At 40.6% G+C, this 16,190-nt stretch overlaps 1 protein-coding gene across 5 annotated transcripts in view; it reads left to right on the top strand.

Moving 5' to 3' along the window:
* Nucleotides 1–525: 525 nt before the first annotated feature.
* arl13b (ADP-ribosylation factor-like 13b) overlaps nt 526–16,190 on the top strand; it is a 38,892-nt gene continuing 23,227 nt past the window's right edge. For 3 of the 5 annotated variants that reach the window (XM_069197776.1, XM_069197775.1, XM_006637927.3), the window contains exons 1-3: nt 526–1,358; nt 12,892–12,962; nt 14,047–14,296. In XM_069197776.1, coding sequence (XP_069053877.1) covers nt 1,300–1,358; nt 12,892–12,962; nt 14,047–14,296 — 380 coding nt within the window. In that variant the 5' untranslated portion in view covers nt 526–1,299. The remainder of the gene's footprint in view (nt 1,359–12,891; nt 12,963–14,046; nt 14,297–16,190) is intronic. The other 2 variants (XM_015361666.2, XM_015361665.2) reach the window with 2 other exon arrangements.

Here is a 16,190-nt window from a genome sequence, read left to right as displayed (position 1 = left end):
ATATTGAAATGGCCAAGTTATGCAGCTCTAGTGTGATTACACACTGATTACAGTGTTTCAGACAGCCAAATAATTCATTAAGGTCTATGCAATGATGTTCTAGTATTTATTTTAAATGATGCTGTACTTTACTTTATAAGTATTGCATTGGCACCAGACTGCTAATAGGTATTTAGAAAGAAAAAAATTAAAGCAATTTTGTCATAGTCGATTTGGCACACCAGCTTCTAACTATTTATAATTCGGCAACAGAACTCAGAAATAAAATAAAGAAATGAAAATCCACATCCATTGCAACAATTGCCTGAAGCCCACACTTAATTGCGAAATTAAATCATTTTAATATTTATAACGTCGCCTTTTGCCCTGATCTTAAAAGGCATGTTCGCTACGTGGCGGTTATTTTTAATATTCTGAGAGATAATTTGAAAGCCTGCGTTGAACAGCGGATTGCAGCCGTCTTGACCGCCCTGCTCTGAAACAGATGAACCTCTCCGCGCTCAGCGGCGCAGCGGCTTCGCCGAGGCAGAGCCGCTGACGCGGCCCCCAGCCGCCGGGTGCTGCGTCTGTCGTGCGTCTACGCAATCACGGCCGCAGCTATAGCAGCAGGCTGGGGGTCGGTGTAAACAAAGCGGAGAAGGCCGGTAATATTAGCTTCGTCCTGCAAGCTGCATGTGACTTTTTTTTCTTTCCGTGCTTGAAGGCGGTGGGGAAAAAAACATACCTACATTTGTACGACGTCAGTACACGGCAATCTTTATTTTCTGTATTCACGAATGACCGTTTGGTTTAGTTTTAAATCGGAAAACAAGGACTACTGTCGTCTTTTTCTGCTCCATAATCTTCTGCCGCTTCTTCTTTAAATGGATCGTTACGCCCAGGGATTCGTGTTTTTATTTTTTAAAATAAACAAAACTACAACCCGGCATCTGCTTTGAAACTGCTAATATTGGATGGTGCTGTTAGGTTTGGCTGGGACGTTGCATCAGTATGTGAGAGTACTACAGCAAAGGGACAAAGAGATTTAACATTGCTTCGTCTTCACAGCTGGCCTTTTCATGTATACAACAACGCCGATAGTGTATCAGAAAAAATAACTTTATTTTCCTTCTTCTGTTTTGCTTTCCTTTTTTTGCTGCCGATTAATCGCCAGGCACGGTTTATTTTGCGTGGATGCGGGGCAGACCCTGGAGTAAAGGATGTCCTCTTCGCCATGTGTTGCACAGTGTCGTCTTTCCATGTCCCACTGAGGAGTAAAAACGCACTTTTCTTCCTCCGAGGCGGCGAGTTTGGGGTGCCATGTTCAGTCTGATGGCGAATTGCTGTAACTGGCTGAAACGGTGGCGGGAGCCCGCTAGGTAAGAAATTAAACGGGTATATCATTCACGAAAATAACCCACTGCTGTTCCCAGTACTAAATTACCCTTGATAGGCCATCCTACCAGCGGCTAGTGATGGACACGCTGTTCGGCAGGTAGAACAAACACACACCTGTTGTCCCCCGAATCTTTTAAGTAGAAAAAAACATTGATGTATTTGTTTGCTGATGTTGGGTCCTTAGCGACGGAATAACATGCCGTGCTGCCTATCAAATAGTTTCCAGTTAAAAAAAAACTACAATTCTTCTTTTGTTGTCACTGCATTTGTCAAATTCTTGATAGTATAATAGTGAAATATTTGGCAAAATGCTGTATACAGTGCCTTGCGAAAGTATTCGGCCCCCTTGAACTTTTCAACCTTTTGCCACATTTCAGGCTTCAAACATAAAGATATAAATTTTTTATTTTATGTGAAGAATCACCAACAAGTGGGACACAATTGTGAAGTGGAACGAAATCTATTGGATTTTTGAAACTTTTTTAACTAATAAAAAAATGAAAAGTGGGGCGTGCAAAATTATTCGGCCCCTTTACTTTCAGTGCAGCAAACTCACTCCAGAAGTTCAGCGAGGATCTCTGAATGATCCAATGTTGTCCTAAATGACCGATGGTGATAAATAGAATCCACCTGTGTGTAATCAAGTCTCTGTATAAATGCACCTGCTCTGTGATAGTCTCAAGGTTCTGTTGAAAGCGCAGAGAGCATCATGAAGACCAAGGAACACACCGGGCAGGTCCGTAATACTGTTGTGGAGAAGTTTAAAGCCGGATTTGGACATAAAAAGATTTCCCAAGCTTCAAACATCCCAAGGAGCACCGGCAAGCGATCATCTTGAAATGGAAGGAGTATCAGACCACTGCAAATCTACCAAGACCTGGCCGTCCCTCTAAACTTTCAGCTCAGACAAGGAGAAGACTGATCAGAGATGCAGCCAAGAGGCCCATGATCACTCTGGATGAACTGCAGAGAACTACAGCTGAGGTGGGAGAGTCTGTCCATAGGACAACAATCAGTCTTACACTGCACAAATCTGGCCTTTATGGAAGAGTGGCAAGAAGAAAGCCATTTCTCAAAGATATCCATAAAAAGTCTCGTCTAAAGTTTGCCACAAGCCACCTGGGAGACACCCCAAACATGTGGAAGAAGGTGCTCTGGTCAGATGAAACCAAAATCGAACTTTTTGGCCACAATGCAAAACGATATGATTGGTGTAAAAGCAACACAGCTCATCACCCTCAACACACCATCCCCACTGTCAAACATGGTGGTGGCAGCATCATGGTTTGGGCCTGCTTTTCTTCAGCAGGGACAGGGAAGATGGTTAAAATTGAGGGGAAGATGGATGCAGCCAAATACAGGACCATTCTGGATGAAAACCTGTTGGAGTCTGCAAAAGACCTGAAACTGGGACGGAGATTTATCTTCCAACAAGACAATGATCCCAAACATACAGCAAAATCTACAAAGGAATGGTTCACAAATAAACGTATCCAGGTGTTTGAATGGCCAAGTCAAAGTCCAGACCTGAATCCAATCGAGAATCTGTGGAAAGAGCTGAAAACTGCTGTTCACAAACGCTCTCCATCCAACCTCATTGAGCTCGAGCTGTTTTGCAAGGAAGAATGGGCAAGAATTTCAGTCTCTCAATGTGCAAAACTGATAGAGACATACCCCAAGCGACTTGCAGCTGTAATCGCAGCAAAAGGTGGCTCTACAAAGTATTAACGCAAGGGGGCCGAATAATTTTGCACGCCCCACTTTTCATTTTTTTATTAGTTAAAAAAGTTTCAAAAATCCAATAGATTTCGTTCCACTTCACAATTGTGTCCCACTTGTTGGTGATTCTTCACATAAAATAAAAAATTTATATCTTTATGTTTGAAGCCTGAAATGTGGCAAAAGGTTGAAAAGTTCAAGGGGGCCGAATACTTTCGCAAGGCACTGTATGTGTCTATACATTCACCATCCTTTTTCCAGTGTAATATTTTACACATCCTTTGCAGTTTAGGCAGATACTTTACCCAATAGATTGACTTTGTGAAATATAAGAGAAATAAGAATATTCTACATCCTGTTTTCAAGTGACTACCATGCATCAGTTAATCACATACTTGTTTTAGAGCTATATAATGTGCTGCACATGCTGTATGTGGCTTGTTTGACCACATGGATAAGCCTGAGACTAGGTGACAGTCACTCGGAGACCCCTGTGTTAGAAACATCTCAGGTTTTATTGGATTCTAGTAAGGGGATGAACTGCAGGCCTTTTATCAGATAATAAATCTGAGTTCAAATGCCATGATACATGGGGCACAGTGGGCTGAACAGAGCATGTTTAGCAATTGCAATTCTCTGGCAAGAGTAGAGGAGTGGAATGAGAACATTAACTGTAGGAAACAAGAAAACCTGAAAGCTTAGAATGAGAGTTAAGAGTTCAGGACCCTTTGGATTGCATTAGTAGAATTAGGCAATGGGAGACATTTTTGGGGAGGAGCTGTCCATGGTTAAATTCTGGACATAGATGAACTTACTACCTTGACTGATACCTGTATACTTCGAAAGCCAGGTGAAGTAAGAATCAGTCAGAAGTCAGATAGCTCTATAACTGCTATCATCCCATTAAGGTGCCCCTTTCATTTGTCAGGATCACGAACGGCTGTATTATTAGATCTGCCAGTATATTAGACTGCATCTCCTGTTTGGAATAGCAGTGGATTGGGATGCGACAGTAGGCGTGGAATTAACTTTTCCCTGCTCCTCCCATGGAAGTGAGATAAGGAGTGCTTCTCATGCCTTCACAGTGTGAAAAACTAGGCTTCTGAACTAAGGTAAATCCCCAGCCTGAGGTGATGGAGCTGGTATAGGACCTTATGTCCCTTAAAATTCCAGTTAATAAAGCTGACGTAAGCTCCGTCAGAAGTATTACTAGTGGTCTTTCTAAACGGATGAAATTTCCCAGATGCTAATTTAAATTGAATTTTTTTAATTTAATTGATGCTAAATCTGTTTAGCACATGATATACAGGAGATGTTACATATCTAAATATTTTATGGTCTACAGTTTAAATTGTACTTTTTGTGAGCTCCCTTCTAACTTAATCATAATCACTTTTCCACACTTGATCTGGAATTATAATGAATTAATTGAATTATAAAATGAATTATAATGTGCTATTGTAAACTTTAGATATATAAATACATTTAGCCAGCTGCCATATCACCCTGCAACTCACAACTGGCAACCCAGTGAAGCTCAGCAGGTGTGAGCCGGGTCACTACCTGGATGGGAGACCTCCTAGGAAAAACTAAGGTTGCTGCTGGAAGAGGTACTAAAGGGCCAGAAGGGGGCGCACACCCTGCAGCCTATGTGGGTCCTAATGCCCCAGTATAGTGAGGGGGACACTATACTGCATAAAGGCGCCATCTTTCCGATGAGACGTAAAGCCGAGGTCCTGACTCTCTGTGGTCATTAAAAATCTCAGGGTGTTTCTTGAAAAGAGTAGGGGTGTTACCCTGGCGTCCTGGCCAAATTTCTTTAACAATCGTGGCCTCCTAATCCCATGGATTGAATCACTCTGTACTCCTCTCCACTAGCTGATGTGTGGTGACTGTACTGGCACTCTGTGGCTCCTGTCGGATCATCCAGTTTGAGTTGTACATTGGTGGTGGTGGAGAGGATCCCCATTACCTTTAAAGCACTTTGAGTGGAGTGTCCAGAAAAGTGCTGTATAAGTGTAAGCAATTATTATTATATGAGATTGTTCAATAATAAATGTTTTGTGTAAGTTTTACAGGTATATCTGGGACACCTATGTGTGAATTTTGCATGTTCCCCCCTTGGCTGTTCTCTGGATGCTGTAGTTTTCTTCCACAGTCTAAAGATATGTCAGACCCTTGCTGTGAGGTGTGGCAGTGCGAACTGAAGGTTAGAGCCTAGGAAGGGGGGCAGTTCGTGCAGCAGTCCTGGAGGGGAATGAGTAATGCTACTCACAGCCTGTTTTAAGGGAGATCGAGTGTGTGTGTAGTTAGAGGTGAAGGCTCTAGGTTATGGTACACAGTTATAGAGGGCAGGGAAAGCTTTCACCAAGTTGCAGACTCGATCGTAGCTGTATCTCTCTGCTGATAAAAAGATGAGTTTTGAGGAGACGGGCCTAAACTGGATCCACTGCGTAGGGTTTTACACTGCTTCATACTTTCTGGGGAGATGTTAGGTGGACACCTACACAGACAAATACAGAGTAGCAAGGATGTTTAAAAGCAGAGTTATTCCATACACCCCCTAAAAGCCCATATTAAGGGGTGGTTTTATGTGCAGGTACCCCCTGCTACACAATCAATTAAGGGGAATTTGTTAAATTAGATGGTAGAGTAGGATGGTGCCCTTTTAGTGGCATATTAACGATTTGAATTTGTCTCGTACACATTTGGTTGAAAGCTCAGTGTATGTAATTTAGAGATTGGGAAAAGTAAAAGTTGGAGTGATCATGGTGTGCTCCTTGTGTTATTATCTTCTGTCACATGGTGTGAGTCCCAGGGAGTAAAAGGTGTTCAGAGATTGTCTTGTGTTTAAAAGAACGTTATATGTTCGCCTCTCTAGGTTTGGGCTGGGTGGGAAGGATGTGTGTCATACACGAGGTGTATTTATTAAAGAGATAGAGCTTGTGTGAGTTGCAGGAATAGCTAGGCGACCACAGCTGGAGGAAGTCAGCTCATCAATGGGACACCACTCTGGGTGTTCCTTTACTCACAGGCAGCAGGCAGCAGACGTCTTGTGAAGAACAAGCCAGGCTGTCAGTCTTAGATTAACGTCAGGGCTGTAATGACTCCAAAGCAAGCCTTCCGTTTTGTGAGTGTGAAAATCTAACCTAAAAAAAACAAGAATGTGGTCCGCCTAACTTTAAGATCCAAACTGCAACTTGGTTGGAGAAATGGTTAGGAATTTTTGCTAGGATACAAGGGGGAAGGAGTGTCCCCTCCCCAAACAACATAATGATCCTGAGGGCCAGTGCCTGTGACCCCAAAAGGCCCAAAAATGATGAGGGGGAGGACTGCTCCTCCTAAGTGCAGACGTTGCAGGGGAGTGTGGGAGCAGCTTCTGACTGACTTCCTTGTCCTAGTGGAGAAAAACGAACTGCCGACCAATAGACTGAGTTACTACAGAGGTGAAACTTAAGTCAAGTCAGAGTCTCCAGTGTATTGACTGGGGAAAGATTGTGTTTTTGCCTAATAACTTGCGACATAGATGTCAGCAACTTAAGATAGATCTAGGAAGTTCAAGAGCTTACAGAAAGTACCTGAGCAAGCCAGTAGCCCTGTGAGATTGTGGTACAGAATGTGACATCAGGTAACAAGACCAAATGTTCCTTAGAGTGATAAAGTGTCATTGAAGATTTTCTGCTACTAAATGCCCCACGAGGGGATAAATACAATGAGATTGTAAACACACAGTTACCCACTGACAGCCTGTTTTGAGGGAGAGAGAACAGGGCTGGCGAAGGCTCTAGGTTTATGTACACATTTATAGAGAGGAGGTAGAGATCTCACCCATTAGAGGCCTTGCCAGCCTGCCAGTAAAAAGAAGATGGATTTTGAGTGAACTGGTAATTAAACAATGGCGATACAGATCACGTATATGTCAGAATCATCCTGCACCTTATAACTGGCAACCCACTAAAGCTTAGTAGGTGTTTGTCAGTACCTGAATGGGAGACCTCCTGGGAAAAACTAAGGTGGCTGCTGGAGGAGGTGTTAGTGGGACCAGTAGGGAGTGCTAATCCTGTGGTCTGTATGAGTCCTCAGTATAGTGATGGGGATACTATACTGTAAAAAAAAAAAAAGATTAGACGTAAGACTGTGGTCCTGACTCTCCGTGGTCGTTAAAAATCCCAGTAGGGGTGTTACCCTGGCATCCTGGCCAAATTTCTACCTGGTCTTTACCAGTCATGGGCTCCCAATAATCCCCATCTATGAACTGGCTTCATCATTTTGTTCTCCTCGACACTGATAGTTGGCGTGTGGTGAGTGTACTGGTGCACTTTGGCTGCTGTCGCATTATCCAGGTGGGAGCTGCACATTGGTGGTGGTGGGGAGTCCTCACTACCTGTGAAGCGTTTTGAGGGGAGTGCAATATAGGCATAATAATTATCGTTTATTTTCTTACAATACAAAGTCGTCTTATAATATTATTGTGTCTACTGTATATAATAGCATATTGACAGTGTTGCTAAATAGCATAAATCTTTTAACATCTGAACATGCTGGAAATAGTTTAGGATCCCATTCTTGTGATTAATGCCTTTATCATTGCCTGGCGTACTGACCCAGAAATTCAGCTGATCTCCCACGCTGATGTTCATTGTTGAACTGTCACGATGCACATCTGAGGTTGATCCCTGCAAAAATATTTATATTATGATAACAATGCCAGGAATTATTGTTGCTTGAGGAAGCTTTTGATTTCCTTGTTGGAAGATAAGAGTAGGTCATTTGAAGATATATCATTGAAGGTCATAAGGAGACAGACAGGGTGTAACAGCATAGGCTCCTTGAATTGGTGTGTCGCCTCATATAGTGTTTTGCGCTGTGTTTGTGGTAGAAAAGCGAAATCACACTGAGATTTCAGTTCACTGCTAAAGAATTCTGTTTGTACTGAATTGTTGTATATTTGTTTGTCGCCTTCAGATTAACTTTTTTCAAAACAGGTCAAAACGGCAATCATTTAGTACTAGTAATGTATAGTGTCTTTGGGGAAAAGAGAAATTATTCTGCAGATTTACATATGGAATGATGGTTGTACCTCCTCCCTGTATAACTGTAAGATCAGATCCTTGTTTCTGAAGTGTTGGAGTTTCACTATGTTGGGCCAGGGAGGATTGTCTCATCTTGGTCGTTGGGTGAGAAACTGATGGGCATGGCTGGGAGGTTCAAAACCATCAAAGACTTCAGAGTGAGCTGCTGTCACAAACTCTGTTGGATGGGTACCCTCCAAACCATTCTGGAAAGAGATTTTGCCGTCAGCATTGGCTTCCTCTGTCAACAGTCTGTTCTATCTACATGCCTAGATCGGAGTCTTCATGACTGTTAAGTGTCTCTGAGTCACAGATAGTTACATACAGTACGTTTATATTGCAGCCCGGGAGTTCTGCACCAAGCTGTGCAAACTGAGAATGTGTCAGGGTGTCAGAGAATAGAATTAGGGGAAAGAAAATCGTGTTTTCACTTGCCAGCTAAATCATCCCGGGTCTTAAAAAAACAGAATTCACTGCCGCTGCCTGTTTGTTTTCAGATCCTGAAAAGGTGTGCAAGAGTAGCTGATTAACGGTGCTAAATTTAATCTGAAGCATCAAGAGATGTGTAATTAAAACAATTTTGCCGTATTACTTACAGCAGCAGTTGTGTGATCATTGTGAGTTCTTACACTGCATTTGCATAGCATGATCCATTCATTTGACTTAAGTAGATATATAATAGGATTATCTGCAGTTACCTAAGTTTAATTTTCCATGTGTGCTGGTGGACTGTGACGCATTCAGTTTGAAAACATGAAAGGAAAAGTAATCCTTCAGAAATTAACAGTTTAAAATTTGAGAAAGCGGCAGAAAAAAAAAAGAAAAAAAGCTTTCAGGCAAAATAAAAAAGATGTATGAGGAAAATATGAGGACATACAGTAAGAATGGTTATAAACGAGAGGAGGCCATTCGGCCCATCTGACCTGTTTGAAAGTAAGGAGTAAATTAATCCATAGATCTAATCCAACGTTTTCTTGATAGATGCTGGGGTATTTGCTTCAATAACATGGCTGGGTAACTTGTTCCATACTCTCTCAACTATTTGTGTAAAGAAGTTCTTCTTCTTCCTAGAGGATTTCATTCAGGTGTTTTTTTAGAGGAGCCAGGGTATTCAACAATTATTTATTCTTAATAGAATAAAGAATGGCTGGGTGGCTGCAATAGTAATTAGAAAAAAAACAAACCAAAAAAATTGGCCCTGCAGTTCAAATACCATCTCAACACAAAACAATACCTTTTGTAATTACCTAAAACTGGCAAAATAGTAGGCTTAGTTTTCCATAGATAAAATATGTAAAGAGAGATTTGATTTGATGAGAGCTTTTTAGAACGCCCCCATGTCCAGCTTTGCACACATCAGGTTGCACTAGACCTGCCTGAGCTTGTTCTGTTCTGCTGCACAATATAATTTTTTCTTTGTCCACCTTAGTAGCTAAGCAACAATGTTGTGCTACAAAAGCATCCGCCTGTGTCTCCAATCCCGGAGACTCTGTTGCACAGGTATGTTGTCCCGTGTGCTGTGTTCATGATATGAGAAAAAAAATCTTACAAATCCAGCACATATGCGCTACATTTCCTGTCAAAAGTATTGTGGTGCCATAAAACGGGCTTTTGTTATGATTGCATTTGGTCAGGCACTGTACTGTATATCATTCCTTGTTGCTCCTCTGTTTTCCTGTTCTGAGCTGAATGACTGGTTGGGATGAACTAGAGCCACCTACAGGGCTGATCTGTCACTAGAACATGAAAAGCAAACACCAGTTTAGGCATGTTTGTGTACAGAATCATATGCATTATTAAATGAACAGGGGTTTTGTCCATATATAGGTGGCATCAGTCTTTTAAAAAATATCAGCATAGGATTATCAGATTGTTCGTGTTTCAATACCAGTACTTCCTCAGTAAAAAGCTTTAAAATAATTTAGTATATTCCTTACAACCAGGTATTGAGCTAGAATTGTGGAGTTTGTGTAGATCCTTGTTCAGGGGTTTCTGTGCCCCTAGGTGTGAGTGCATTTTAGTAAACCAGGCTATAATATGCAGCTGCTGTGCCATATGGCCAAAGGCAATTTAAAGAGGCTGGGAGGCGGCTTTTTCCAAAAACAAACATGTGAAAGCTGTGGCTCTCTGCAGCGCTTTAAAAATACCTTTTAATATGCTGGTACGCTCACAATACTGAATTTTTAAAACCTCCTAAAAGTGGCAGCTGTAAACTGTATCCTTTCCAACATAAATGGGAACGTACTTTTGGTACAGCAGCGTTTTATTAAAAGTCACAAGAAAGGCCTGGGTGTAAACTTCAAGGGAAAAAGAAAGACATCTGTCTGTTGAATTGGATTTTGTATTCGTATATCTCAGTTTCTTCTATTAGAAGTGATGCGCTTATCGGTAAGAAAGAGTGTTTCTAAATCCAGAAAGCAGGGGATTTAAGTCGTATGGCCTGCTCATGTGATCGCACAGCTCTGTGTTATGGGAGGTAGGTGAAATCCCTGTTAATCTGTGCATGGGGTGGATTTGGGATGAGGGAGTGTGGCTCATAGCGCTGAGAAGTCTGTGGTCAGTCAGTATCACAGCAGCCTTCTTGCAGCTCATGAAGCCCTCCTGGTTCCAGAAGACTGTCCGCCTGGTAATGCGGTTAATGGCCCTGAAGCGGAAACGCCGCAGTTAAGTATTTCTTAAGAGCGTTCTGATGATTGAGAGGACGGATTTACCGTATTAAAGTGACCAACTGATTTTGCCCTAAAACCAGTACATTTAACAAAAGGCCTTTTTAGCTGTGTCCCTTTTCGCTTATGATTTGGTTGTGTCTGGAAAGGAGATGTTTGCTTAATGTACTGTATTTTCGTATTCCAGACAATCTGATTCACTAGGCATTGGTTAAGCAATGTTAAGGTGTTCTTGTTTTAATTGTGATCTTGTAGTAAATGCAATTTCCTGTAGGTGTCACTGCAGTTTGGCATTGGTAAGAGGAAGTGGGTTAGTTTCTTATTAGGAAAGCAATCCAAATAGAACAGCAGAATTGTTTCTGTGCAGTTTTTGATTCATGTTTCTCTTTTCACTCAACAGTAAAAAGGCTGCATAATTTCCACTTTTTAATGTAGAAGGTGTTTGTATGTGCTGCAGCAGCAGCTTTCTAAAGGAACCGTTAAAATTGCATGAAAAGTGAAAATTGTGTGAGCTCTCAGCTATATCCAAATTAGAAGTGAAATGAGAAAATATGCTCTTCTGTACTGAATCTGTAGTCTTACATCTTACAGAGGAGATGTATGCATTTTGATATGCCAAACAAGGCTGAGTACTGTGAAGCATGTCAAAATGTAACACTATACAAAGTCATTTTTATTAAAACAGAAAATAAGTTGTGTTTTGTAAGTGTGATTTTATATATTAATATTAAAATCAGTTGATTAATATATATATATTCACCTTAGATTGCCTCAATAGTATCACAAATACTTACAAATGTAACAAAGGTTATTGCAAATAAAATGTCCTAATTGTATATTCCTCAGTGTATATTCAAGTTCAGAACTTCCCTGGCATGTAAACAGTCTGTGGCTTTAGCAGGGGCGTGAGCAGGGCCAAATGCTGATTCTGCATTTCTAAACTGATCCCTTTTTATTAGTGGGGTTGGCATCGTGTTTAATTTAATACCGCGGGTCGGCTTTGTCATTCATGAAGAGAAGCATATTCCTGCCCCAAGCTGCATTTATGTTTAGATCTATGTCTTTGGTAGTTCTATACAGAATTCAGTATGTAGAAATGCATGGAAAAAAAACACACCCAGAGATTCCTCTCACCATTTTGTTTGGACATGGTATTGCACCTTGAGAGACGCTTATCTGTTTACAGCAAAGGCAAGATTATAATCCTACTGTGGATTGTTTGCTCACTTTCAGAAGTAATTAAGGGGGAGAGGACTAACAGATTTACTTGATGTTGATTAATTCTTGCATTGTTGTTTACATATGTAGCTATGCTCCTGATTGAGGAGTGTTGACAAATCTGATGCGCTCTTTTTCTAGTGAAGATACTGTAAGTTACTTTCATGATGTGTGAATAGTTACCCAGAAAGTATGTCTCTAAGCACTTTTGTGCAACAGATTAGATCCTGTTAATACTGTTTGATATGGAAATAACTAATCTTTTACAGTTCACTGAATAGTAGCAGTATTCTGCTAGTAAAGGAAATCATAATGGTAATATGCTGTCAAATATGTTAGTGCCACAGAGCAATTGACTAAGATTCAAATTAAACAAAGGCAATTAAACTTAAGTAACACTTATGGATGACTGCATTTTTAATCATCTCAGAAGAATGCTATATACTTAACTCTCAATCTAAATCCAAAATGAACCTTATGGAAATATAAATTAGGTTCAATGCAGTGAGTTTAAATGAATTCAATTAAGAATTAAATGTTTTTTGGTCTTGCTTTCGGCAATATGCAGATAGTCTTGTAAATGAAGTGTGTTGTATAATAAGGTATCAGTATTTGGAGAACTACCAAGTGTTTACAGCTTCAGGAGAACGTTTTCTAGTGTAGGTGACAATCCTGCAAGCATAACATAACACACTTCATATCCTCTCGCACACTAAAGAGCATATTGGTTTTTCCAGAACCATTCCGAACAAGTGGATGTCCCAACAAACGCAATGTTTCTATCCAACTCTTGAAAACCCATCCACATCTTGTAATCGGATATTTCTTTGTCATCTTAGGAAAGTGACCCTGGTGATGGTGGGACTTGACAATGCTGGAAAAACAGCAACTGTCCGAGGGATTCAGGGAGGTGAGTTTCACCCTTATTGTATGCTTTTTTGTCAGTGATTAGGAAAAACCTGTACATTTCCAGCAGTGCCAGAGAAATCTAACAGCTGTATACATACTGGTGATTGATTTAGTAAAGTACACATTGGAGCCATTAAAAGTGACATTTAAATGGGAGCCTGCTTATCATTCTGGTCCCAGCTACAAATCCCAAACTCAGTTTAATTACAGCAGATGTGCAAAAGAAAACGGAAAGCAAAAACTGAAAACAGCTCTCAAGTTCAAGGCTGGAGTTCTGTTGCTGCATACCAAAGAGTACCTTATTTATCTGTTTATTCTGTTTTGTTTTCCAAGGTCAAAACATTTATCTTGTGAATCATTATCTTGCACACCACAGCAGTGCCTTTTCTCTGCTGTTGAAAGATCAACAACCGGGAGAGAGTAGGTCATTAGTGACAGACCCTCATCCAGGTTAAACGTCAGACAGTTGAGAAGAAAATTTGGGGGGCAGACAAATTGTCTTGTCCTGCACAGTGGTTTGAACCCAATATAACTAGTTCTGCAAAGCGCCACTCTAAAGCTGGGATTTGGAATTGCTGCAGAGAGGTCAAATGCCATTGATATACAGTAAAATGAGGACTCTTGAGAGTCTTAAGTGAAACCTGGCATGACTGTCACAAACAGATGCTTGCCTTGAGAGCCTACCCTCAAGTGTGCATTTTTGTCTGCAGATTGCTAGCGCAGGTCTAGGGGAGAAGAAAAAGTAAAACTGAAAAATAGCTGCTTGATTTGGTACCCAAAAAAAAAATCAATGCTTGAACCCATCAAAGCATAATGATGTCTCTTAGTTCATCTGTACTACTTGGGGCAGTCGGGACATAGCTTATGCCTCTACACATTCCTATAATATATGTTATGTATATTTTATTGATATATTTCTCTGCTATGTGCTGACTTAACTCATTAAAAATAAGAATGTGAAAGCATAAAGCTTTGATGAAATTGAAATGCATAAATGAAACCATGACGTGTCAGTTAATCACTAGCTTTTTCCTTAAAAGATTGTTGGAGATCAAAAAGGTTCTGGTGTCTAATTTTTATTGCAGAAAATCCAGAGGATGTTGCTCCCACTGTGGGCTTTTCCAAAATTGACCTGAAGCAGGGGAAATTTGAGGTCACCATCTTCGACCTGGGAGGGGGGAAGAGGATTCGGGGGATCTGGAAGAATTACTACTCGGAGTCTTACGGGGTGGTGTTTGTGGTGGACTCAAGCGACGTGGCGCGCATCGAGGAGACCAAAGAGACCATGGCCGAGGTCCTCAGACACCCCCGGATTACTGGGAAGCCGGTCCTTGTGTGAGTCCAGCTCTTTTCCTGCCTGTTTGGAAGAGGGGAGTTATCTGTAGCGTGCGTGAAGCACTTCATTAGAGCATCAGAGCTGTGAATAAGGTAGAGCTGAAGGTTTGCTTTGAGAGGTAAAGATGTGCTAGAAGTCTTCTAAAAAGGGATTTGGCTCTATGCTCATTCAAAATCCCTTTAATCTAAGTGTAGCATAGGTAGTCAGTTCAGAAGTTGCACAATGTAGTTTTTAAATGAGTATCTAACATTACTTGGATTAGACTTATTAAAGTTTAAAATAAGCCATTAAATACTTTGTTTCTTATGCATCTTGCACTTTGAGGTCATCTACCAGTGTAGCATTACCACCATTTTACAGTGAATGCTTTGCAAGTCTTAGCCTGGTCAATACTGGGATGGTAGAAAAACCCAGGAAAACTGGGTTGCTGCTGTAATCAGTGTTGGTGGACATTTCTTCTCGACTAGCATGTCACAGTGTGCTCCAGGAGGTGTCATAGTTCAGATGAGACATTTAAACCAATGTCTCATCTGTAATTCAGATGATAAAAATTCAGATAATTAAATGAAGGTCCAGCATTAAGGATCCCATGCCACTTTGTAGGAGTGTCCAGTGTCAACTGTGGGGTTCCCCTTGTTTTCCCCTATTCTGCAACTACAGGCATGTGATAACAGCCGTACATCGCCAAGGTCAGGTGGTTACTGCACTTCAGCATTGAATAAAGTGGATCCTGTCCTTATGCTAGGTGCTTTGTCTGGATTGAAAAGTACGGCGTCTTAAGTCTTAATTACCAGGGTGTCAGGGAGAGTTCTCAAACTTTCATTTACAGCAGACACTAGATGGCACTGTTGGCTATTTTGTACGGCATCCTTTATTAAAACTCTTCTTCGTTACTGTGAGAGATTTATTAACAGGATTATTTAGGTTCTGGGTTGATCATAACATCGGTGTAATCCATTTATTCTTTAGTTTTTAAAGCAGCAGAAGCTATTAAACCAGTTTCTTTACTTTAAAAAAATAATAAATCCCAATGCAGCTAATTTGAGCACAGCATAAATAAAAATAAACAATCCTTATAAATACAGGCTTTTTTCTTTTTTCTTATTGACAGCAGTTTGCTTTTGAGATGCCTTGTGTGGAATAAACGATTTGAATAACAACTTTGTGAGGATATGATGCATGAATAAAAACTTTAAGTTTTAATGCAAATGGTTACCTTCTCTAAAAATAGGTCGTGTGTGTAAGTCGGATTCATTCTGAGTTATTGCCTCGTGTTACTACTTTATAGAGGTAAGAATCCTTTTTTTTGTTCTGGTTTTTCTTTCAAGAGGTGACTTTACTCACAATTCATTACTAGTCCCATAAAATAGCTGTTATGTTTTACATTACTTATCAGTCACACTGTGGAGTGTGTAATAATCTCTGGTCTGTAGTTATAGCTCCCTGCCCTTGAACAGGGTAGCACTTTTGAAAAACATCCTCATCATTCCTGTGTCTCCACTTTCAAATGAGTCTGTCTATCCCAGCTGCCAGCTACTGCCTAGCAGGAGTTCAGCTCCACCCAGACTTTGTGTGTACTCTGACAACAGCACCTCTACAAGTGAACTGCAGGGGTATTGACTCAACTTTGGTCATTAATTAATCCTTCTTCTGCTTCATTGCTTAATTTTCTGTAATCCAAACACTTACAAAAATATAGCAGAGACCTGAAAAGGCAAAACCATTTCCCTTAAAGAAATCCATTGTAGAGATCATTTTCAATTTCAGTAAAAGTACAACATGTTTGATTAAGTGTAAACTTTAACTTTTCTGAACAAGAACTGCTATTTACAGCCCTCTTGAAAGTTGACCTCATGTGTTGTCCCTGAAAGCACTGAATTTTGAGTCAGCAAA

The sequence above is a fragment of the Lepisosteus oculatus genome, chromosome 13 (genome assembly GCF_040954835.1).
Source record: "Lepisosteus oculatus isolate fLepOcu1 chromosome 13, fLepOcu1.hap2, whole genome shotgun sequence".
NCBI classification, from domain to species: Eukaryota; Metazoa; Chordata; class Actinopteri; order Semionotiformes; family Lepisosteidae; genus Lepisosteus; species Lepisosteus oculatus.
This window is presented reverse-complemented; position numbering and strand designations above follow the sequence as displayed.